The sequence below is a fragment of the Argopecten irradians genome, chromosome 9 (genome assembly GCF_041381155.1).
Source record: "Argopecten irradians isolate NY chromosome 9, Ai_NY, whole genome shotgun sequence".
In the NCBI taxonomy this organism is placed as follows: domain Eukaryota; kingdom Metazoa; phylum Mollusca; class Bivalvia; order Pectinida; family Pectinidae; genus Argopecten; species Argopecten irradians.
Genome location: NC_091142.1, coordinates 12,098,968 through 12,125,301, shown reverse-complemented (window position 1 = coordinate 12,125,301; position 26,334 = coordinate 12,098,968). Strand labels below are relative to the sequence as shown.

Genomic DNA, 26,334 nt, shown 5'->3' with positions numbered 1-26,334 from the left:
CAAGAATATATTAAATTAAGAGTCGACCAATCAAAATCGAGTTTACAACAGGTGCTTGTTAGATACAAAATGGTTGTGGATGTAAACAACCCGTTTGCCAGTCCGGTTGTTTCCCTGTTGGTTCCATTGATGACAAACAGTTAACATGGAAAAGGAAAATGGGATCGACTCCAAGTAAGCATAAGACTATCGTCAGGACTAAATCGGAGCCACAGTTACGGGTTCCAGTAATTAGTCATGTTCCTGTGAGGAGAGCGGTTAGTGCGATATCGCCTCAAGTGACAGCTCTACATTCCGCCAAATTATCCATAAAAAGTTCAGAGGACCCACCGTGTGAAATTCCTGAGGAGGAATACAAAGACGGTCAACTTGGAATTTCGGTACGTATATGCGTAGGAGCCGATCTCATGATCACCGTTAATTTATTAGTTTAGTTTAAAAAAAAAATCAATTTTGAATGTATACTACATAGGCCTACATGTACAAAATAAAAATTAATAAATGTGTAACAGGAGAGGAGAAGATGTAGCGGACAGGGCAGGATTCGAACCCGGGACTTGCGAACACTAGCTATATACATGTAGATGAATGCTCTACCACGAGCTACATGCACTGATGATTGACTCAGTCCAAACCCGCTACAGTTCTCCCATCTTTTTCAAAGTCTTCGCCCTTGAAGACATAAAAGACCCTTATACCAACACCACCTTGGTATTTTAGTTATTGACGCCAATTCTGGAGAGACGAAAATTTAGTCCAATCCCACTACAAATGTGAATAAAATATGCTTTAAATTTTGAATCAGATTATAAACCTATAATATGCTTACACTTGGCTGCAATGACGTAGCTCTGAACGACAGACTGATGATTTCTGACATATATGGTCAGAGTGGAGGCAGGGTATGATTATTCGTTCTAGCTTACACTGTACACAGTTTGTACATGGATGTACACATGCATTTTAAATTGTTTGGTGGCTGCATGAAAACTTCCAAAGGGGTTATATTTTTTTTTTTTTTATTGCGTTATAATTTTTGTATCGCCCACGACCTTAGTTAGCAAAGGTGATACTATGATGTTACTTTTCCAGTGGCGGCGGCGGCGGCGTTGTCATCAACATTTCACTTTAAGGTTTTGTGTTCATGATCAGCTCTCGGGTTCTCAAAAAGTTTGTTAAGTCCAATTCTAACCAAACTTTAGATATAGCTGAAGGACATCAATATCACTTCAACACACCTTATTGTTGCAGGATTCATTTCAAGATGTGGGATTCAGAGGCTGTGAAACTTGTGATGCTAATGAAACTATAAACTTAGCTCTTTTTCTCAAAAAGGATAAGTCTAATCCTAAACAATCTTGGAATATAACTAAAGGCCATCATTATCACTTCAACACATCTTATTGTTGCAGGATTCATTTCAGGTTTTGGGATTCAGGGGCTGTGAAACTTAGGGATACTAAACTAAACTTAGCCCTTTTTCTCAAAAAGTATAAGGCTAATGAAACAATCCTAAACAATCTTGGAATATAACTAAAGGCCATCATTATCACTTCAACACATCTTATTGTTGCAGGATTCATTTCAGGTTTTGGGATTCAGGGGCTGTGAAACTTAGGGATACTAAACTAAACTTAGCTCTTTTTCTCAAAAAGTATAAGTCTAACTAACAATGTTGGAATATAACTGAAGGCCATCATTATCACCTCAGCACACCTAATTGTTGCATGAAAAGCGATTATACATCTGTAGTTATGTAATAAATCAACAATGCGGTAGGGGTGATACTTATAATTAATTAATTATGCGTTATTATTCTTGTTATAAATCAATATCTAATTAGAATTAGTTACAATATGTAGTAAACTTTATAATGTCTAGCGAAACAAACCGTTTCCATTACATATGTATACTTTTATCAATAACTACTAAAATTAGTATATTTTAACTCACTAATTCCGTCTTTGCATATTACAGAGTTAACTCCCGTGCGGGTAGGTATCAATTGTTACGTCATTATTTTGTGAGCGCAATTCAAGTCGTTTTCTCCGAAACGTATGACGTTACGCTTGCAAAAACATGACGTCACAATCAATGCCTACCCGCAAGTGCAGATAACTCTATGATATGCAAATTTGGAATAGTAACTATATGAATGTAATAATAGCATATGTGATAAAATTAGTTAATTATCTCGTAGTAGATGATGAAAGTCTCAGGAGAACCCCCTTAAAATGGTGTCCAATTTTCAATCTGTGTGTTGATCGAAGGATTTCATTGACTTTCCATAACTAATATTTCTGTATTGAGTACCTTATATGGAACCAGATTTTTATGTGTTCACTGTACATGTCAATGTACTGTTTTGATAAAGTGACAGATTGTCTTGAAGGCTTTAGTCCACACAATTGAAATTATACTTCTTTGCCACATTTGCATGACAACAAGTTATTACTAAAATGAGATATTTATTGGAACATAATTCAAGTAAGACATCAGAGTTTTTGCCAGGCCTTTATAGGGTCCGGTAAAAGGACCCATTCCCAATTGAAAAACAGCACTTTATTTTCCCAAATTCAGTCAGTATTTTCCCAAATGCAGAAAAATTAAATTAAAACCCCAAATATGATGTCTTAAATTATACCTATGACATCAGTAAAATTAAATAAAGAAGTTGATGAATATCATAATATCATTTAAGAAACAGCTAAAGCTTCTTTGTTATTCAATTTCCCCATTTTGGTTATTTTTGATATTATTTCAACAGAATTGTGATGAAAATTTTAGCAAAATAATGCTGATAAAATTTTCCCAATTTTTGAAAAACACCGATGATATTTTCCCAATTTTTGCTGGGGTCCTTTTCCCAAAACAGCTGGCAAAAACCCTGGACATTTATTGGAGCATAATTAAAGTAAGAATTTATTGCAGCATAACTAAAGAAAGATATTTATTTGAGCATAACTAAAGAAAGATATTTATTGGAGCATAACTGAAGTAAAATATTTATTGAAGCATAACTGAAGTAAAATATTTATTGAAGCATAATTGAATTAAATATTTATTGAAGCATAATTGAAGTAAGATATTTATTGGAGCATAACTAAAGTAATTAAGATACATTTATCGGAGCATAACTAAAGTAAGATATTTATTGGAGCATAATTAAAGAAAGACATTTTTATAATGAGCATAACTAAAGTAAAATATTTATTGGAGCATAACTAAAGTAAAATATTTATTGGAGCATAACTAAAATAAGATATTTATTGGAGGATAACTAAAGTAAGACATTTATTGAAGCATAACTGAAGTGAGATTTTTATTGGAGCATAACTAAAGTGAGATATTTATTGGAGCATAACTGAATTAATATATTTATTGGAGCATAACTTAAGTAAGATATTTATTTGAACATAAAATAAGATATTTATTAGAGCATAATTCAAATGAGTCATTTATTGCAGCATACAAATTATAATTTACTATAACATGCAGAAGCCTGTCTCTTCGGAAGTGTGAGTTCGAATCCAACCGCTACAACCAAATGTAATGTACCAAGGCTGGGACCTTAACCAGTATGATACACAGTAGCGAAAAATGTTGCCACAGCCACAAAAGCTAGTCGATGGACTTATAGATGAAATGCCCATATCCATGTATCATTATATTTAATATTTCAGAGTTCAAAACGTATACGAAAAAAGCTTCATCGCCTGAGGAATGGTGAGTTGTTCTGTGATGAAGACTTCCCAGCGGACCGCGATGCCTTATTCTACAGTGATAAACCAGAACCACCAGGCATCCTATGGAAGAGACCCAAGGTAGAGAGTATGAATTCAGGATCAACTTTATTAACATGTTAAAGTACAATAAAACACTGTCATGACAGGTAGGGAACCAAAATGTAAGTTGTGGACGAAAGAACTCTGCCTCATTTTAGCTCTTCTTGGTGCATGGATTATCTCACAGTAAACATGCATATTAGGTCTTTCCTTTGTGGCACAAATTTTATGTTGTGATTCACACATGAAAGACACGTGAAACATCATTTATTCTAAGGGATGGAGGTGTTTAAATAACTTCAACTCCTTCTCGAGAAGAGGGGAGGGGTGCTTATAGGGGAGGGGTGCTAATTAGAACAAATATGGTATATATTTTTATTTGATAGTCTCTTGTACCTTTTTTTGCTAGGATATTGTCGAGGAATGGGATAAGCCATTTCTGATCCTTGACGGTCTCACTCGTGATGATATAAAGCAGGGTAAACTTGCAGACTGCTGGTTTTTGTCAGCCTGTGCGGCCGTGTCACAGCGGGAAATCTATATAAAAAAGGTAAGAGAACATGTTATTGACTTAACAGTAACAAAGTCAGTGACCATTATGATATTTCATGTGCTACACATACCAGCTTTATGTTTGTATTATAAACAGTAATATGTATCAGAGTCATACATATATGTTATTGTTACCTACGAGTATCAAAATCAATAGATTCACACCTCAAAAGCTATACGTTAGTATTGCACACTTTGATAAGTGCAATTAAAATTAGAAGCTCATGGATTTAACGTACACATACAGTGGAACTCGCTTAATACGAACTCGAAGGGACCGAGATTAAACTTCGAGTTATCCGAGTGTTCGAATTAAGCGAGTTCTCATGTCTACTGACTATCTCTTTAATTGCTATATATAGACTAGTTTCATGTCGTAAAACGATACGAAAAAGAGAGATGTCAAAATCATCAATGGTAGTTGCAAAATTATAACAAGAAAATCTAGATATATATTTTGAAAAGCCGTTCTACGGCAAATTTATGAAAAAGAAATCAGCATTTTCGGCGATCTCGTTGTTCAAAAAATCTCATTTCGAGTTATACAAACGTTTTATGTATGATTTTTGTCATTCGGACCCAAAATTTACTTCGTATTATCCGAGTTCTTCGAGTTCTCCGAATTCGAATTATCCAAGTTCTTTAAACAAATATAAAGAGGAAATTCGGCCGGGACTGTCAAAGTACGTCATATTAAGCCAGGTTGTCGAATTATCCGAGTTCGTATCAACCACGTTCCACTGTATTTCATATGAGGAGTTAATAATGAAACTCTTGATAATGACTATGTTAACGAGTGCTCACAGAACATTTTGTATATTTTAATGAAAATCTGTCTGTTGTTGTTTCCTTAAAATATTCTTGTGTGTGGGAAATAACAATACTACTATCTTTCTTTGGCATTCTATTTTTAGATTATCCCTGGAGACCAACCACTCTTTGGAGAAGGATATCAAGGCATCGTGCGTTTTCAGTTCTGGCGTTTTGGTCAGTATGTAGACGTTTACGTGGATGACCGACTGCCCACTATTGATGGAAAGTTAATTTATGCTCGGTGCACAAATCCAAGAGAGTTCTGGGTGGCACTTATAGAGAAAGCCTATGCCAAGTGAGTAATACAGATAAACTATTTCTAGAGACAGGTTGTAATTGTTTCAAAGGCAGTAAAATATTGTGAAGAGTTAATTTGATTATTTGTTATACAAGTGCATGGGGGTCGTTTTTATGTTGCATATTATGCCTATAAATACCCTATCTAGCATATAATCAAATGCGTATTGAAAATCATCACAACTTAATGAAAGTTACACATCACATGGACATTTCCATGGTAGTACTGAATAAAGATGAAGGTTCGATCATCATTAATTAAATAGACTTTATTGAGACCGCAGAACCAAATGGTTTTCCATAGACGATAATGTTTAACATTTGCCACGGTCCCTGCCACGGTCCCTGTTAAATCCTTTTCTCTTCTTTCTAACTGACTTTATCTTTCCTAATGCCTACCTTGGTACCGCCTCACTTTTGGCCTTGGGTTGAGCGTTCGCCCCTGTGAGGAAGGCTTTGGGTTCTGTCCCCTGGCCGAGACACACCAAAGTCTATAAAAGTGGTAGTTTCTACTCTTGCTTAGCGCTCAGCAAACAGGGAGTGGGACGACTGGTTCGCCCGTTGTCAGTATAATGTGACCGGGTGGGGTGTGTTGCTTTGTGTCTTCGGCGGCATGCTTCAGTGATATAGCACTATAAAAAGGGCAACAGTTCCACTATACAAGAAGACACAACACGAACATACTGCAGTCTCCCAAAACACGAACCACGCACTTCACACATGCTACACACTGCATACATGGGAGGCCGTCCTTACAAGACCCTAGCTGTTAATAGGACGTTAAACTAATCAAACAAACAATCAAACAAACAAACATCCCTGTTAAATGGGGTTTTCAAGTCAATTGGTCATTTTATACTGATTTTGAAGAAGAAAGTCGTCTCATTTACCCCTGCATGTGAATACAAAATTTTGTGGGAGCTGCCTTCGTGTATTAAATTCTACACCAAAAATGGACCACAGTTTTAAAAAATATTACACTCTTGATTATTTCTCCTGACAAAACAGACTTGGAATAATTTTTGAATTCCTTTAACATCTAGATGTATTGCCCAATCCATACAGTAAACTTCAAAAAGTGATGCTACCTAAATACCCAACCAGTAGGCTCCAAACTATTTATAGAAATCTATTTTTGGTTTGGTTCTGTGGTCCCTATTGGATAGAGTTATGGCCCCTTGATTAATGGAACCCAACCTTAAAATGACCTTCACTGTACCTTTCCGGAGCAAAATTTAAAGGTTTCTTAAAAACATTAATAACAAAAGAAAATATATATCGATGGCTTAAGATGAGGTTACAACACCAAACATATGCAAGATTTCCTGTCTAATGTACAATAACAGTGGAAATTCATTTCGCTGTTTTGCCGTCTCGCGCAGTGATAGTCAACTACCGCGGGGCATTTAGGACGACGGCGGGAAACATAAAAGGACCCACGTTATGAAAATAAACATTTTATATATTCTAATTAAACAGTTCTGAAGGTGATGATAAGTGTGCTAGTAAACGTATAGTTAATAACTTCTGCGACTCTACAAAATTATTGATCTCGTTTTACATTCCTATTTCAAAAATTAAAAGCCGTTTCGGAAAGGTAGTGGGCCTTTAAATTTTTTTTTTCAAAATGACCTTCACTGTAGCTTGGTTAAAGTGAACAGTCGGGCAAGGATGGCTAAAGTCGGTAAAAATGGTGTGAATGTATCCAGTATAATTTCTTATGAAATGGAAAAATAAAATCTCTCGTCAAAATCTGTCTGCGTGCGAAGAAATTAATTTAAAGTATGGGAATTCTAAAACGTCCTCCCGGCTCACTATGTCCGTGGTTACATTTCCACACAGCCTCGCTTTCAATGCTTTCAACTTTTCTTTACTTTAATGGTCAGAACTGGGAAACTAAGCAGAACTTGACTGTCGTATTAATATGTGAGAACTTTTGGAAGGCCAATGAACGCATTTAGACTGGTTTTCTTTGCCCGACTATTCACTTTAAGTTGCTATATGGAGTAAAAATTAAGTATTTAGACAAATAAGTGATTGTGTAAGTTTCTTACGAATCAATCCAACTTTCATTGTTTATTTTATACATGTACTTTGATGTTTTATTATAAGAATAATTGTCAATAAACATAATTGATAATTGTATATAGATTAATACTAACCCTATATCCTGTGTTTACCCCTCAGACTGCACGGCTCCTATGAGGCAATACACGGAGGACATGTAATGAACGCCCTTGTCGACTTGACGGGGGGTCTGGCCGAGTGTCATGAGGTCATCAGCAAGGATCCCACCCTGTATCGTCACATAGATCGGGCGATCAAGTCTGATGCTGCCTTTGTGGCTTGCTCCAGGAAGGTCAGTTTAATTAATTCCTCATACACCCAGAAAAGCCACAACTGATTCTTTGCTATGTAGAATGTATTCTCTATTTGCATATTACAGAATTGTCTGTCCTTGCAGGTTGGTATTGATTGTGACGTTATGCGTTTGCGAGCATAACGTAATATTTTTCGGAGAAAACGACGTGAACTGCGCTCACAAAGTATTGACGTAACTTTCGATACATACCTGCAAGGGAGTTAACTCTGTAATATGCAAAGACTGAATAGCTACTATATCAACTATGGTATTAAAAAACAGCCAGATACAGATGACCATAGGTTATAGGTTGGTCTTTTTTCTTCAAGTCATCATGTTTTTCTCCATTTTTCAAGTGGTGGCAGAGCTAGTGCTTAAGATGTACCAACATATTACCACAAGCCCTCCACATCTGATGCATGTTTGAATCACATGTGGGGCAGTTGCCAGGTATTGACGGCGATGTGCTTTGTTTTTCTAGGGTACTCAGTCTTTCCTTTATTTTCCAAACCATGCACATTGTTAAAGTTAATGATCGTTGCTGTTGATAGGATGTAAAATGAAAACTGAGGGATTGCAGAATTGTCAAAATAGACCCTTTCTTTGAAAGCTAAATTGCTTTAAGTTTTAGGATTTATGTTTGTTTTATTTTCATGATCAATACATTGTTAGTTTCTTAGGAAAAATAATGGACTCTTGAAGTGTTGACATACATATATAAAGTTTCATTGTTTGATAGGGAGATTGGAGACTGGGTATCTCTATACATTGTTATTTTCTTAGGAAAAATAATGGACTCTTGAAGTGTTGACATACATATTTATAAAGTTTCATTGTTTGATAGGGAGATTGGAGACTGGGTATCATTGCTGACCCCAATGGACTAGTGTCCGGTCATGCGTACACTGTTACAGATAGCAGAAAGGTAAGGTACACACCGCTTACTACTTATAGTCTAAGCTCCCCATCTGTGACCAGTTGGTTGCTCAATAGATCGGAAATAATTTACATACCATGTGATACTAAGTACCTGATAATTCTTGTGCAGGACTAATTGTTTCTATTGGTGATGGAATGATGCTAAAGGATGATACTCTTGTGCCATTGTCATTTTCAGTGGAAAGTTTACAAAGAATTACGTTCTCTCTTGAATCTTGGCAAGCTTGCCAACCCCTGAAAATTCATAATGAAATGTTCCAGCCTTCGAAATTAGAAGCGTTCAAATGCATCTTTAGGGGTATATAAGTTTAAGCACTTATCGGTATGAGCAGCGGCATCTATGTGACAGAGTGTATGGGACTGGGCTTGGTTTATCATTGGTGACAAGGATGTTCATTTTGTAGCAAGCATCCGATCATTCATGTTCCCAGATCTAACCAGTGAGACACCAGTCTTGTTGCCACACATTTTCTTCTGCTGTTATACTAGCCTATTGAAATGATAAGGGCACAACAGCCACCTGATATGTTGTTAAAAGCATTATAACGAAAAGAAATAATATATTACTCGGTATATATATTTGTAGATAAAGCATGAGAGAGGCGAAGAGAAACTATTACGGATCAGAAATCCATGGGCAAACAGTGAATGGAAGGGGTCCTGGAGTGATAAGTAAGTTTACGTTACAAACAGCACTCTGAACCAGTCATTTTTTTTGTTGAAAGACTTATCAGAAGAAATTCAAGACAGCGTTAGATTATTCAAGGAAAAGCAAATTATGCTTTTTACTGAAAAGGAGCTAGCTGATTCACCCCTAAAATTTCATAATGGAATGCTCCAGTATGTGAATAAGACGAGTCTAGATGTGTCTTAAGGGGTTGATTTACTACAGACAAACCTGTCTATAAAGATCCTAAGAAACATAGTTAAAAAGTTGTCTTTGAAGCCATTTGCAATTGGTCTTAGATAGTGGTCAGATTGTGTTATTAATTACTCTAAAAAATGGTCTTTATACCGAGGTGGTTGTTAAAGGCCCACTACCTTTCCGGAGCAAAATTTAAAGGTTTCTTAAAAACATTAATAACAAAAGAAAATATATATCGATGGCTTAAGATGAGGTTACAACACGAAACATATGCAAGATTTCCTGTCTAATGTACGATGACAGTGGAGATTCATTTCGCTGTTTTGCCGTCTAGCGCAGTGATAGTCAACTACCGCGCAGCATTTAGGACGACGACGGGAAACATAAAACGACCCGCGTTATGAAAATTAACATTTTATTTATTCTAATTAAATAGTTCTGAAGGTGATGATAAGTGTGCTAGTAAACGTATAGTTAATAAATCCTGCGACTCTACAAAATTATTGATCTCGTTTTACATTCCTATTTCAAAAATTAAAAGCCGTTTCGGAAAGGTAGTGGCCCTTTAATGTACAATTACTTTGGTTGATTTAGTGATGTTAACTGGCACTTGGTTGATGAGGAAACGAAGAAGGAGATTGGACTACAGCTGAAGGATGATGGCGAGTTCTGGATGTCTTATCGTGATTTCTGTAAACAGTTCCAGCAAGTCACAATATGTCTGTTGGGTTCAGGAAATGGAACTTCTAAAAAATGTAAGTCATTGTCAGACAGGATATTAAAGTTAATATCCAAAGGAATTAGACAAGTGCTTTTTTACATTGTAATGGATTTCATTTCTACTTTTATCACTAGACTTTTCATATTCACTAGATTGCAAAAAGTATCATAAAACCTTATATGAAAGAATCAGCAATTAAAACAAAAATTTCTATTGGATAACAGCAACTTATTATTCACTCCAATATGCATGCGCTTGAAAATTCAATGAGTATCAGGCATTTCATTTGTTACTATCAATTCAGGAAGTAATGTAATGTTAGTGCCTTTTGAAATAATTCAATTTTATATGTTACACCCAATTTCATTGGTTAGAAGATTGAGGTTATTTTTGCATAGACTGAAAGAATTGAACATTGAGTATTATAACATCATACATAAAGAACTATTTCGTGGAAGTTTTAAAAGCGGCATAGTCATTGGCCAAACTAAACTTTTGACTATGATATCAATGCGCCACAACAGAATATGTTTTTATTGTAAAAATTAATAAAAGCAAGGAAATTGATGCCTAATTAGTACCTCATTGAGCTACAGGTATTCAAAATTTTGTCTATGACTTCATAAACCGAATATATATTGAGAATTATGTGTTTTCAGGTCATATGGAGATGGTGAAGGGTGAATGGATACTGGGTCGGACTGCTGGAGGGTCAATATATGACCTAGCTAGGTTTTCTACAAATCCTCAATATGTTCTCACGCTCCTCGAGCCCGGTAAGCAAGAATATTGTACTTTACAATAACAGAATCAATAAACATCTACCTGGTGGTCAAGATTATTAATTTAGTCAAAATTAATATCTCTAATTAATTATTTGTTAAAGGTTTTTTTTAACATGGAAGAATTTCATTGATACAAACAATATATTCAAGCCTAATTCTTAAGGATGTATTCTTCTGAGGTTTCAGTCCCGTTGAATTCTTGTTTCAACAAAGATCAAAGAAGTTATGAGATTTTCAAATATAATTTATCAATATCTGTAGCCAGTTGCAAATTTTGTCCAAAAATTGCATTTCTATTTTTAGTAGATTTGTTTATACATGGATTTAAGAAATGGCCCATGTTGAGGCCATTTTGAAATTGAGTCTTTTTTCTGCTTTGAGTAGAATCACAGTTTTACCATTTTCTACTGAAATTGTTTTTACTTAAATCATCACTGCGCCAGCATTTGTAGCTGTATCGTGTTAATTTTTGCTGTAAATCTTTACTAGGTTCCTGGTAATTCAAATGTTGAGCATTAATGTGTGAAAAACTTTTGTCTCTTTATTTTACTTTAATGGTAATTTGAGCATTTTAAATTTTTATTTTACTTTAAAATACTGAAAAATAACATATATTCAAACGGGGCAAAAAAGTAAGCACACAGACCCCCCATTTTTCTGCCTAATTCAAAAAGAACAACCCTTTTCCTATTGATATGCAAAATATAACAAAAGTTTAATACCAGAACTTTTTCTGTAAAGGGTTAGATTTGGCAAAAATGGCTGAAAATGCTGCATTTTGTATCTCAAAATTAAGAGATAGGGATAGCATATGTTGTTATTCTGAGAAAAAATATTAGTCTTATAAATTAAAGCTGGCCTATTTTTAAAGAAGACTACTGGAAAATAAAATCTACAAACATCAATACATATCAAACATCTCGTTAGGAAATTATGGCTTTAATCTCTTGTGTATATGGTCAAAACAGCAAAATTCTCATAAAATCCAATATTTTGTCAACTAGGTATCTTTGAGTGACAATAGCTCAAAAACTAGCACACGGACAAATATTTGTCTTCCATTTTCTTTTATGGAATGAACTCCTATTTCCAAAAAATTTATATGAGAAAAAAAGTTTAAAACTAGAAATTTTTGAATTCCCAGAGGAGTACATCCTTAATTACCTTGGTCCTGAATACTGACTGCCATATACAGTAAAAGGCAGTGGGATTTGACCATTTATATACATCGGTTTTACATACAATTTCTACTTGTGTATTACTGTCTGGAAATTATGCATATTTATGTTAAAAAAATAACCTTTGACCTGTGACCTTTGTAACAGATGACTTTGATGAAACGAAGGATGACCCAGAGAATGAGGGTCTGTGTACAATTGTGATATCCCTTATGCAGGAGCATCGCAGGTCAAAGCGAAATGTCAAGGTCAAAAGTCTACAGATAGGATTCTTCATTTATAAGGTAAACCTCTACTACCAGTAATGTATGATTGAAGTCTATAATACATTCACGTTTATGATGAATAATGGTTATTATTATTATTACTTTATCTGTTCATATTGATAAAAGCGTAGTTTTGAAATGCAGTTAATACTTTACTCTAACATTATGTTTTGTATTGCACCATTTCTGCTCTTATATACTGTAAATATATATTTAGATGCTGTCTAAAAAAACAAGCAAAGCTCCTCTTGGAACATATTCCCAACAAGCATACTTCAAAATGGTTTATAGCTAACAAATTTACATTGAACAGCAGAGAATAAGATACAAAACTGAGAACTTTTAAAGTGAAGATGTTGTTTTCTTATGTTACTTATATCATATTTTTTACCTGTGAAATGATGATTTTTACAGATACAAGATCCCAGTAAAAAGCTAAACGTCCAACATTTCCGTTACAATAGAGAATGTGGTAAGTCTGGTTCGTATATTAACTACCGGGAGGTCAGTCAAAGATTCGAGCTAGAGCCTGGTCACTATGTCATAATACCATCCGCCTTCAGTATCGACGAGTCCCGCTTCTTACTGCGAGTGTTCGGAGAAAAGAAATTCAGTCTCAGTGGGTAAGTGTAATTAAATTTTTATCTGTTTTCAACTTAATCCGACTTTCTGATTGGCAGATTTATTTACTTTCTACTACTATGAAGAAAAATATCCGAAAATGGCGCGAAAACCCAACATTATCATAACATCACAATAGAAACATCGACTTTGTGTATTAATTTAGAAGCAATAATTAATTTCAAAATCAATGGAATCGTACACTTTAACGTATTTTATGGCAAAAAGTCTGAAAAATTAATGATAGGCATTGATATCACTATTTTTTAACTTCATCGGGTTATGAAATAAATTTGGTTTGCAAACTTTTAAGAGAATCTGCTACGCAGATTTACACAGTTGCCAACAAAATCTCTTTCATACCTCAATGAAGTTCAAAATAATGACATCAATGCTTAAATGATAAGAAATGTATATTTTGAGTATCATAGATCTTAAAGCAAAGAAAACTACCACGTGGTGAGATCGAAAAAAATATATACTGTCAGACAGTGAAATAATATTACGTGTAAGTTTTAATTGAATTTATCTGTATCAGCTTATTGATTTGATAGTAGTTGGGCCCTCTCTGTATGTTACAAGTATACATATAGTCTACTCTCATCTGTAATATATAAACATATTTATTTCATTCAGCAACATATTTAGGTACATTTGATCGTTATTACATTGACCAACACCTAATTATTCAAAATAAATAAATCAATCAAATTGAAGTATGTGCCAAGAAGTTTAATATCTGCGTGTGTGCATTACTGACAATTTTATAATGGGGAATGAGTTAGATATTTAATTGATATTACTGTCAGATTACAGTCAGTACTGGTCGTGACTTGTACTACAGTACAACTTATACGTGTACAAAAAATTTGAAAAGGTCTTTGAGGCTTATACTCAGGTGCGAGTTATAATCCGGAAAATATTATATATATATGTTACAGGCCTATAGAGGATATTCCTGCTGTACAAATGAATGGACACAGCAAGTCTGCTGAAAGAGAGACAGTCCACACAAATAACTATAATGGACAATTCTAAATTTCTGGAATAAACCATAGGCCTACTGGATGAAAAATTTTGTCAACAAATCACAACTACAGTGGACCATTCAGAAGAACTTTGTCAAGGAAATATTCAGTGATGTATTCTGAGAGACATTGCCAAAGAGACATTCATAAGAGATAACTTCCATTGACTATTCTAATTGTATTATTGGATATAGATCTATCTAACTTTTAAGTTTATTTTGTACTGAATACCAACTTATGTTCAAGTCGATTTAATTTCATGTTTTCCTGGATAGTGAATTTTACTCAATGATTAAATTTCGACTTTCACTTATAATTATGGTTCCACTTTATGTTAATAAAATTTCTGCTTTTCAGAATTTCATATTCTCTACGAAAAGCGTTGAATTTTAATCGCATACGAATATAAGTTGGTTAACAGTATTTTTTCGTTGAGTTTTTCCGCTTTATTGAAAGAGTACCGTTTGGGGGCTGTACAAATATGTTCCATGTGGTAAGGTGTTGGAAGTATACTGTTTCATAGCATTTAAATACTAACATGTAATTAAAAACAACTGCCAAACAATGCTTTTTTCATATTCTGTGATAATTCTTATTCATTTTTATTTATTTATTTTTTGTTTATTTATCATGATATTCATGATAGATGTCTATTTAAATTACTTTAATTATGCACCAGGCACTGTAAACATTTCTTTTGTGTAATAGAATTTTCATGAGAGAACTCGAACGTGAATTCAAATATGTTTCATAAATATTTATTTTGCATTTGGATATTACAGAGTTATCTTACCTTGCGATACCTACCTGCAAGGGAGATAGCTCTCTGTAATATGCAAAGACTGAATACAATACTTAAATGAAAGCAAGTTTGTCACTAATAAAACTTAATTGCGAAAAATGTATTCGCGAATATGTTGAAAATAAGAAAAACAAGAAATATTATATTCCGTCTTTGCATATTACAGAGCTAGCTCCCTTGCGAATATGTATCGATTGTTGCGTCATTATTTTGTGAGCGCAATTCACGTCATTTTCTCCGAAAAGTATGATGTTACGGTCGCAAACACATGACGTCATAATCAATACCACCCGCAAGGACAGATAACTCTGTAATATGCAAATAAAGAATATGGAAAAATTAAGTGATTAATTTACAGTAGAATCTAGTCTATAAGATTAAACGAATCATGGTCAAACTGTATTTTGTCAAAATGTGAGAAACCATTGTGATTTTAAGGAAACAAATAATATGAGTTATAAATTTTATTACAATTGACTAAAATCATTTCTGTACCATTAAATTGCACATTGCACATTGTTTATGAGTTAATTTGATATAGTTTAATTGTATTTTGTTCTAATCTATATCATTCTAGTCACTGAAGTAGATACATTTAACGTAATTAAGTTTAATTGAAATTATTTCTTTCTATATTGCCATAATATTGCTCAAACATTTTTGCTGTGTCATATCATATGATGCTTCAGAAATTATACAACACGAGACCTCATCTAGATCCTCAAATTAATGGATCTGAGCCTTGGATCCAATTTCTTGAAATAAACTGAATTCAGTAACACATTTAAGTCAAAATATTTTACTAATAAGTTGCAAATGAATGTACACAACGAGAATTCGGGGACTTATTGAAGTTTATTCACTATAGAGTGTGCTTTTCTTGAAAAATATTTAATATATTTATATGAAAATGAGGAGAGGAAGGTTTGAAAAAAGACCTGAGATAGTGTGCAGATGAGCATATTGTGGTGAGAGACTTTATAAAGTTCATACCCCTGAGAGTGTTGAGAGAATGTTGTGAGTGAGTCGTGATGTACATACATCTATGATGTGTTACATGCATAAAATTAATATAACGTTGCAACTAGTGATCGGGATATATGATGCACATGGCAGACATGGGCGAAGATTTGAAAAAAAAATGATAGAGGTACATATTATGTACATGTAGCAGGAATGGGCGGAGTCACTCATTGGTGACTATCTATATAGGTAGCTCAATCGGTAGAGCATCTGGCTATTGTACAGAGGTTATAGATTCAAACCTCCACATTAGTGGCTACATTTTTTACTCTCCTCTTATATTGTAGTCATTAAATCCTATCATGCTACTTGTATACCGTATTTTCCGTAATATAAGTCGCACCGGACTATTAGCCGCATATGCCTATTTGAGATTTTTGTTTCAAACCAAACCATCGCCTGAATTTAGTTTTTGTTTGCATATAAGCCGCACAGTAGTGTAAGCTGCACCCTCGTTTTCCACTTAAATTGTGCGGCTTATAGTCCTGAATATACGGTATTCTTAGGATTTTGTTAATTCATTTCTACTTTTAAGGTGATTTGAGCTTGCATGTTTATTTAAATTCATAAGATTATTTATTGATTATTAAGAAAGACAGCTATAAAAGACTTTATGTATTTGTACATTAATGTTAAAACCTTTTATATTTTTATACTATATAATGTAAAATTCACGAATATGTATTGATTTGCTTTAAGCATTCAGAACCAGTAGTAAATGCTAGTAATCTTTTTTCAAGTTTCAGATTGTTAAAGCATTCCTTGTGTAGTACATGCATGTATGGTTATGCATTATGCCCTTTATTTACACTTTAAATACGATGTACCATGATTAATTATTAATTTTGCTATATTATAAGATGCTGTGCAACATGTTATTTACGCGGGTCAAAATTTTCGCGATTTTATTTAAAATGAAAAATGTAGCGTTTTTCAATTTTTTGGGGTATGGCTTTTAGGGTATATATGATTCTGTTTCTCGATATTTCCCAAATCAAATTTTCGTGATCATAGAATGTTCCGCAAAATCACAAAGTAATTTTTTTCCGGGAAAATAACCGAATATGATTTTCTTTGCGTTTCATTGTCTTGCTTCCTAATATCATTTGAATTGGTATTTCTAATATATACATTCGTATAGAAATGACATAACAGGGAGAGGTACGTGCTTACAGGGAGAGGAACGTGTATTCATGGATACTTTCCTGATTTTAATTACTCATGTATTGCCTAAATGAACGATGATGATTATTTTGAACTTATCAAAATAAAAATAAACTATGTGAACCTGTCTGCCTGTAGATTATAATTTAAAATAATTTTGAAATATTATTCTTGTGTAAATATAGACAAGTGAATCGCACTTATTTTCCTTGTTCAGAGAGCTGATCTACATGTATGGTGAAAACTTTTTGGGACTGAAAATGCTGAACGCAATTCCCGTAAATTATCGAAACATAATAAAATGATTTGCGAACGTCCAGTTGCATTTCAGCAAAGAAAAATGTGCTAATTACACAACTGTTTACGAGTATATAAAACCAAAACTGAAACAAATTAATTTCTCTAAACGAATCATTAAAATGAGAAAATTAAAGACACGCACCTCCAGTGTTGAATTGTTTCATAATGTGACACCACATCATAGCGTAGTGACATCTCTTGTTGTTCGGGTTGGATGCACAGTCGTGACAGCATGTTTCAGTGGAGTAGCACTATGAAGTAGACAAAAAATCCATTTTTACACCGAAACACAGCACTTACATACCACAGTCTCACAAAACACATACGTATACATGTATTAGTATTTCACACGCAAAATGCAAGCAAAGCATACTGCTCATAAATTACCACTCCTTGTGAAAATCCACCACCCAACAAACCGTCCTTGTGTACCATATATGACATTGTACCGTTTTTAACATTACTCTGACACCACGGCACAGATAAATGTCAATCCTTATTATTACTATATACATTTCAGTAGTTAAATTGATGTGCATGTATCCCTGACGAATGATATATTTTCTCTATCAAAAACAGGAGCACGTGTGGTATAAACAAATTGTTAATCAACAGCTGCATCGTTTATTTGATACCCTGAGAGTTGAATAACACTGACTATTGTGGTAGAAACTTATTTACACCATTACCATAATTGAAAAGTTTGAGCTTCTTATTTTGCTTTAAGATGAAACTGCGTAAATAATTAATTATGTAATTGCTTCATGAAAAAATTTCCGTGGCACTATGATCTTTATGGAATGAAGTACTGATTGCGCAAGTACAAATAACAAAAGACATTATTTTAAATGTATTTCTGTGTTAATCATACACATATAAATATTATGAAACATCAATTATTGTTCCAATGATGGGTATCAGTTATGCTCTGTTGGCAGTGAAGCATCTTTAAAGTGAACAGTCGGGCAAGGATGGCTAAAGTCGGTAAAAATGGTGTAAATGTATCCAGTATAATTTCTTATGAAATAGAAAAATAAAATCTCTCGCCAAAATCTGTCTGCGTACAAAGAAATTAATTTAAAGTATGGGAATTCTAAAACGTCCTCCCGGCTCACTATGTCCATGGTTACATTTCCACGCAGCCTCGTTTTCAATGCTTTCAACTTTTCTTTACTTTAATGGTCAGAACTGGGAAACTAAGCATAACTTGACCGTCGTAGTAATAAGTGAGAACTTTTGGAAGGCCAATGAACGCATTTAGACTGGTTTTCTTTGCCCGACTATTCACTTTAAAGCTTGTAGTTAATTATGCATATTAGATTAATTTTCAACATAACACGATGAAACAGTACAAGAACTACAATGAACTGGAAGAACAGCTTGCTGTTGTAATATCCATCAGAAGACAGTGTTCGCCTCTTACAAGGCGACACAAAACACACATGATACTCCACCGCCGACAGAACATGAACAATACCCATTATATTTGAACAATAACTGATGTTAATCGTGTATACACAATAACACACATTTACGCGTGTAACAAAAAAATATTTATGAAATAATCTTTTTTGTACATGCATAATCAGTATGTCATTCCATATTGGATATATATTGTCATGGCTTTTTAGTGACCTATTCTAATCGCCTTTGTCCGGCGTCGTCCTTCGTCTTCCGTCCGTCGTCTTTCGTCCGTCGTGTGTTCGTAAACAATTTACATTTTCGACTTCTCAAAGACCGCCGAAGCAATATCAATGACATTTTGCACAAACCTTCTAAGGCATAAGGCCAACCAAATTGTGAATTATATGACCCCCACCCCCCAGGGAGCTGTGGGTGGGGCCAAAAGGGGTAGAATTGACTTAAATTTCAAAAATCTTCTTCTTCACTCACAGATGTGGTAGAATCAAATACTCTTCATAGATAGAAAGGTCCTCTACAAAAATTGTGAATTATATGACTCTGGGGTCTCAGTTTTTCTCCGGGGAGGGGGTTAAATTTTCTATAGTTTACATAGTGAAAACCCATTTTGGAGCATTATTTGATCATTTATAATAGAAAATTAGCCAAATGTTGTCAGCATTATCCCTATGAGATGGCCATTGAATCATATTAACAAATTTTCCATGACTGACTCCCAGGGGCCTTAGGGGCGGGATCAAAAGGGGTCAATTAGGCGAAAACTTCAAAAATTATATGACCCTTAGGTCTCGTGTTTCCCCCTGAGGAGGGGGTCAAATTTACTATAATGTATGTAGGAAAAACATTTCTGAACGTTTTTTGCTTTTTTTTCATAGAAAATTAGTCAAACTGTGTTAGTATTTTTAGCCTGAGATAGCATTTTATCGTCATATCCATATTGGTCCTGGCCAACCCCCAGGGGTCATAGGGGCGGGACCAAAAGGGGTCAAATAGGCTAAAACTTCAAAAATCTTCTTCTGAATTCACAGGTTTGATGGAACAAAATAATAGATTAAATCATAGATTAAAAAGTGAAATTTATAAAATCACTGACACTGACTGACTTTTAGTTTGGTTTTGTTGTTTAACGTTGGCAAAGCGAATTGGAATTTTAAGAATAAGGTTTGGTAACATATCAAACTATCTAAATGACAAAAAAAATAAAAATTCTAATACGAAGGTTCAACTTTAAAGTTTATTCTAATTACTTTTTAAATACTTTTTACAGATTTGAACCAACTTTGCATTGCTCTTTCTGTATCAGCACTCAGGTGACCGTCAAGGCCTCTTGGGCCTCTTGTTCGGAATGCAATTAATCATCTTTATATATTTTTATCTTGAATTAAAATCAGAAACTTAAACTTTTCAATGGTGTAAAACTTGACTTTTGTAGCTGAAGAAAAATACTAATTCGTCTGCTCCTGTTTTTGATAGAGATAAAAATACCATTCGTCGGCGGTGGAACATCTTTAATATTACATAAAGACTCCTAACAAATCTAGATTTGGAAACCTGAATATTTAAAACCAAGATGGAAGAGACCCATGACACCTTCATAAAAGCCAATTCTACACTTATATTAAATATTTATAATGTCATGGTTAGAAATCTACAACACTAATCAAGAGGAAAGAAGAAAACATTATATACATGCTTAGAACAGTTGGGAAACCTGGTAAAGGTTAACTATTCAATCAAATGTCGAATGCATGGGCAATATGCTTGTTGCAACCAGAAATATATGCAAAGCAAAATAACACCCTTTGTTGGAAAGGAATATCACACATTTTGGAGTTTGTTGATAGCCTAAATCAAACTTGTGACCACTATAATTTTTTTCTACGGCACTCATTGCTCATTATCAATATCTGATTAAAGAGAATACCAGTGATAAACAGAGGATGTTCCTTGTTACTTGATGAATAACAGTTACACTTCATCGATTGTGATGGAAAATTTGATTTCCCCCCCGCACGAAATTTATGTTATTCATCATGAAACAAAGGACTATAATATTTATTACATTTTTACGCCTCTGCCCTAGGTCTACATTAGTCCTACTGATATTAGAATACGTATTTCAACCTGTCGCGATGCCTATTGAAAAACATCGAAATTTCCACGTCACGAGATTAAATATAACTAGTATTCATCAAGAAACAAGGAATATTCTATTTATCGCTGGTTTTCTCCCTTCCATTTACAGAAGACCATACCGCCATTGTATTTTGCCCTTGCGATTATTTTGCCGTGTTTTTGTGAGCATAACGTCATATGTCTAAACAAAATTATGACGTCATTTTCGCGCACAAACTAATGAGGTAACAATCAAAATTATGATATTTTCACTTTCAATGCTGAATTCCAATATACCAAAAGAGAGAAAATATATCAAAATTGATATTTTCACTGGAGTGAAGTATATTGCATTTATGTTCCCCGCAAAAGATTTTATTTTACGTTGAAGAATATGTAATAAATGTAGCTCCCCCTTAAACCACCCTATTCCCAAACAGGCCAATATCAACGTCTCAACGCTCTTCTATTATTAGTTATATAGTCAGTTACTGACACCCTATTAAGGCATAGGGGACGAGGACGTAGCCAATCATTTGAGGACATTTCTGTCCGAGGTGGAATAAAAAACAATGGATGACCATAGGCCGCGGTTTAGTTGTAGAAAATATGGTTATGCTTATCACAGTTTGACAGCAAAATTCCTAACAAATATAAGGTCATTTCTTCTGAAGCTAACTAGACATATCTTTTTTAATTTCTGAAGTGCCCCCGTATATACCCACTTGTTGATTTTAAGAGAAAATGTAATCACAATTTTTGCAGTAGACCGGAAATGAAAATTCACTATTAGAGATTTAAAAGCTAATCACTATCTGAACAACAGGGCCGTGACCACTGGATAACATTAACGAGATAGGAATCAAGAACTTATATAAACTCTTACAAAATCCAACGTTGATATTTATTCGTTCAGTAGCATCATGTCTGTACATTCCGTTAATACTAACAAAACAGTAAAGACATAAATGTGGGTTTTATCTATTTTTTTCCCTTTGGCATCGATTATTACTTACTTCAAGACAACACAGATGATGCAATCTATTGTTCTATATATTCTGTTGTGTATTTAAGAGCTTCCTCATCGGTGTCGTCTTTGAGTAAGGCTTCAAGTACATATACTACCTATCTTATCAAAGGGAAACGGTATATAATAGGGAATCCTACCAACCTGGCTGAAGTCCCATCCGTTTGACTTTTGTAGCTTCTGAAACTCGATTACAAAACCGACATACATTGTATAAAATCATTGCAAATGGGAACTTTTGCTATATACATTTGTTACATTTTTAGGTCTGTACATCTTTAACCCTATCGCCGAATTGTGAACCGTTAGCTAATAATATAACTGACTGGATGGTTCTGTCATGAAGACATGTTTGTGTCGACAAGATTTTTCGTTTTTATTTCTTCGGTAAGAAAAAAACTGCATTATTTTTGTGTTTTTATGCCAGAAAAGACTATCGAGCAGTAACATTTGTTCTTTGAAGCTGACATCCCCAGTCATGGCAGTAAGGTAGCATAATAATTCATGGCGATGGACAATAAGGTTTCTTATCTAGTGTCTCTTAAAATTTGGAATGTAATCTTTCCGAAAAATATTTTTGAATTATTAATACCGTCATAGACATGCAGATTTAGTCGTCAAAACACCATTTCCTTCATAGTAAAATTGTTACAATCGAATCTGCTCATAAAGACGACCAAAGGGATCGAGAAAACTGGTATTTGATTTGTAGCTAAACAGGACAAAGTGTGATGAAATCGATCCCGATCAAGTGGTCTTTTAAAGGGACAATTAAGTGAGGCTTATTCTGTAACATGAACACGAAGCAAAATAAGACATAAATGTATTGTTCTGCATTTCTTATGAAACATATAAACGACGTTAAATATTGAGTAAAATCATGACACTGTGAAGTATATTCATTTAAACCGTTGGAATTCCAAATCATATAGCAATACCATTCAGCAGGTACAATATGTAAGCTTTACTCATACCATAGTGTAAGTGACGTAAGTTAAACAATTGCAATACAAAACCACCGAGGAGTTAATGAAATTATTTTTAGACTGAAGCATAACACGGTAAACACACGACTGTAAAAGCGATTTGAGTAGTTCTACACAACAAAATGCTGTACTCCACTAGCAAGAATCAGAGTTCGGCATACAAGACGCCCGACCACAATGTCTAATGGTGGATATCGAGCAAGCTTGAACAAACACACATTTCACCACAATTGACTTTCCTGGCATATCGATATATGTGCAATTTTAATGTACTCCTAGACTGAATTGTCCCTTTAATGTTCCCTTAGACTGAATTGTCCGTTTAATGTAGCCTTAGACTGAATTGTCCCTTTAATGTACCCTTAGACTGAATTGTCCCTTTAATGTACCCTTAGACTGAATTGTCCCTTTAATGTACTCTTAGACTGAATTGTCCCTTTAATGTACTCTTAGACTGAATTGTCCCTTTAATGTACCCTTAGACTGAATTGTCCCTTTAATATACATTTAGACTGAATTGTCCCTTTAATGTACCCTTAGACTGAATTGTCCCTTTAATATACCCTTAGACTGAATTGTCCCTTTAATGTACCCTTAGACTGAATTGTCCCTTAAATGTACTCTTAGACTGAATTGTCCCTTTAATGTACCCTTAGACTGAATTGTCCCTTTAATGTACCCTTAGACTGAATTGTCCCTTTAATGTACTCTTAGACTGAATTGTCCCTTTAATGTACCCTTAGACTGAATTGTCCCTTTAATATACATTTAGACTGAATTGTCCCTTTAATGTACCCTTAGACTGAATTGTCCCTTTAATATACCTTAGACTGAATTGTCCCTTTAATGTACCCTTAGACTGAATTGTCCCTTTAATGTACCCTTAGACTGAATTGTCCCTTTAATGTACCCTTAGACTGAATTGTCCCTTTAATGTACCTTAGACTGAATTGTCCCTTTAATGTACCTTAGACTGAATTGTCCCTTTAATGTACTCTTAGACTGAATTGTCCCTTTAATGTACCCTTAGACTGAATTGTCCCTTTAATACTCTTAGACTGAATTGGTCCCTTTAATGTACCCTTAGACTGAATTGTCCCTTTAATATACCCTTAGACTGAATTGTCCCTTTAATGTACCCTTAGACTGAATTGTCCCTTTAATGTACTCTTAGACTGAATTGTCCCTTTAATGTACCCTTAGACTGAATTGTCCCTTTAATGTACTCTTAGACTGAATTGTCCCTTTAATGTACCCTTAGACTGAATTGTCCCTTTAATGTACCCTTAGACTGAATTGTCCCTTTAATACCTTAGACTGAATTGTCCCTTTAATGTACCCTTAGACTGAATTGTCCCTTTAATGTACCCTTAGACTGAATTGTCCCTTTAATGTACCCTTAGACTGAATTGTCCCTTTAATGTACCCTTAGACTGAATTGTCCCTTTAATGTACCCTTAGACTGAATTGTCCCTTTAATGTACCCTTAGACTGAATTGTCCCTTTAATGTACCCTTAGACTGAATTGTCCCTTTAATGTACTCTTAGACTGAATTGTCCCTTTAATGTACCCTTAGACTGAATTGTCCCTTTAATGTACCCTTAGACTGAATTGTCCCTTTAATGTACTCTTAGACTGAATTGTCCCTTTAATGTACCCTTAGACTGAATTGTCCCTTTAATGTACCCTTAGACTGAATTGTCCCTTTAATGTACCCTTAGACTGAATTGTCCCTTTAATGTACCCTTAGACTGAATTGTCCCTTTAATGTACCCTTAGACTGAATTGTCCCTTTAATGTACCCTTAGACTGAATTGTCCCTTTAATGTACCCTTAGACTGAATTGTCCCTTTAATGTACTCTTAGACTGAATTGTCCCTTTAATGTACCCTTAGACTGAATTGTCCCTTTAATGTACCCTTAGACTGAATTGTCCCTTTAATGTACCCTTAGACTGAATTGTCCCTTTAATGTACCCTTAGACTGAATTGTCCCTTTAATGTACCCTTAGACTGAATTGTCCCTTTAATGTACCCTTAGACTGAATTGTCCCTTTAATGTACCCTTAGACTGAATTGTCCCTTTAATGTACCCTTAGACTGAATTGTCCCTTTAATGTACCCTTAGACTGAATTGTCCCTTTAATGTACCCTTAGACTGAATTGTCCCTTTAATGTACCCTTAGACTGAATTGTCCCTTTAATGTACTCTTAGACTGAATTGTCCCTTTAATGTACCCTTAGACTGAATTGTCCCTTTAATGTACCCTTAGACTGAATTGTCCCTTTAATGTACTCTTAGACTGAATTGTCCCTTTAATGTACCTTAGACTGAATTGTCCCTTTAATGTACCCTTAGACTGAATTGTCCCTTTAATGTACCCTTAGACTGAATTGTCCCTTTAATGTACCCTTAGACTGAATTGTCCCTTTAATGTACTCTTAGACTGAATTGTCCCTTTAATGTACCCTTAGACTGAATTGTCCCTTTAATGTACCCTTAGACTGAATTGTCCCTTTAATGTACCCTTAGACTGAATTGTCCCTTTAATGTACCCTTAGACTGAATTGTCCCTTTAATGTACTCTTAGACTGAATTGTCCCTTTAATGTACCCTTAGACTGAATTGTCCCTTTAATGTAGCCTTAGACTGAATTGTCCCTTTAATGTACCCTTAGACTGAATTGTCCCTTTAATGTACCCTTAGACTGAATTGTCCCTTTAATGTACCCTTAGACTGAATTGTCCCTTTAATGTACTCATAGACTGAATTGTCCCTTTAATGTACCCTTAGACTGAATTGTCCCTTTAATGTACCCTTAGACTGAATTGTCCCTTTAATGTACCCTTAGACTGAATTGTCCCTTTAATGTACCCTTAGACTGAATTGTCCCTTTAATGTACCCTTAGACTGAATTGTCCCTTTAATGTACTCTTAGACTGAATTGTCCCTTTAATGTACCCTTAGACTGAATTGTCCCTTTAATGTACCCTTAGACTGAATTGTCCCTTTAATGTACTCTTAGACTGAATTGTCCCTTTAATGTACCCTTAGACTGAATTGTCCCTTTAATGTACCCTTAGACTGAATTGTCCCTTTAATGTACCCTTAGACTGAATTGTCCCTTTAATGTACCCTTAGACTGAATTGTCCCTTTAATGTACCCTTAGACTGAATTGTCCCTTTAATGTACCCTTAGACTGAATTGTCCCTTTAATGTACCCTTAGACTGAATTGTCCCTTTAATGTACTCTTAGACTGAATTGTCCCTTTAATGTACCC

General features: G+C 34.5%; 1 protein-coding gene across 1 annotated transcript; it reads left to right on the top strand.

Annotated features, from left to right (window-relative positions):
• The first annotated feature begins 65 nt into the window (after window positions 1-65).
• On the top strand, window positions 66-17,324 carry LOC138331477 (calpain-A-like). Its single transcript, XM_069279139.1, has 12 exons — window positions 66-380; window positions 3,684-3,824; window positions 4,195-4,335; window positions 5,252-5,445; window positions 7,635-7,806; window positions 8,654-8,734; window positions 9,335-9,420; window positions 10,208-10,368; window positions 10,994-11,110; window positions 12,445-12,581; window positions 12,978-13,186; window positions 14,126-17,324. Exons 1-12 carry the CDS (start codon window positions 159-161, stop codon window positions 14,220-14,222), a joined length of 1,758 nt encoding a protein of 585 aa, XP_069135240.1. The 5' UTR covers window positions 66-158; the 3' UTR covers window positions 14,223-17,324.
• Window positions 17,325-26,334: the final 9,010 nt, after the last annotated feature.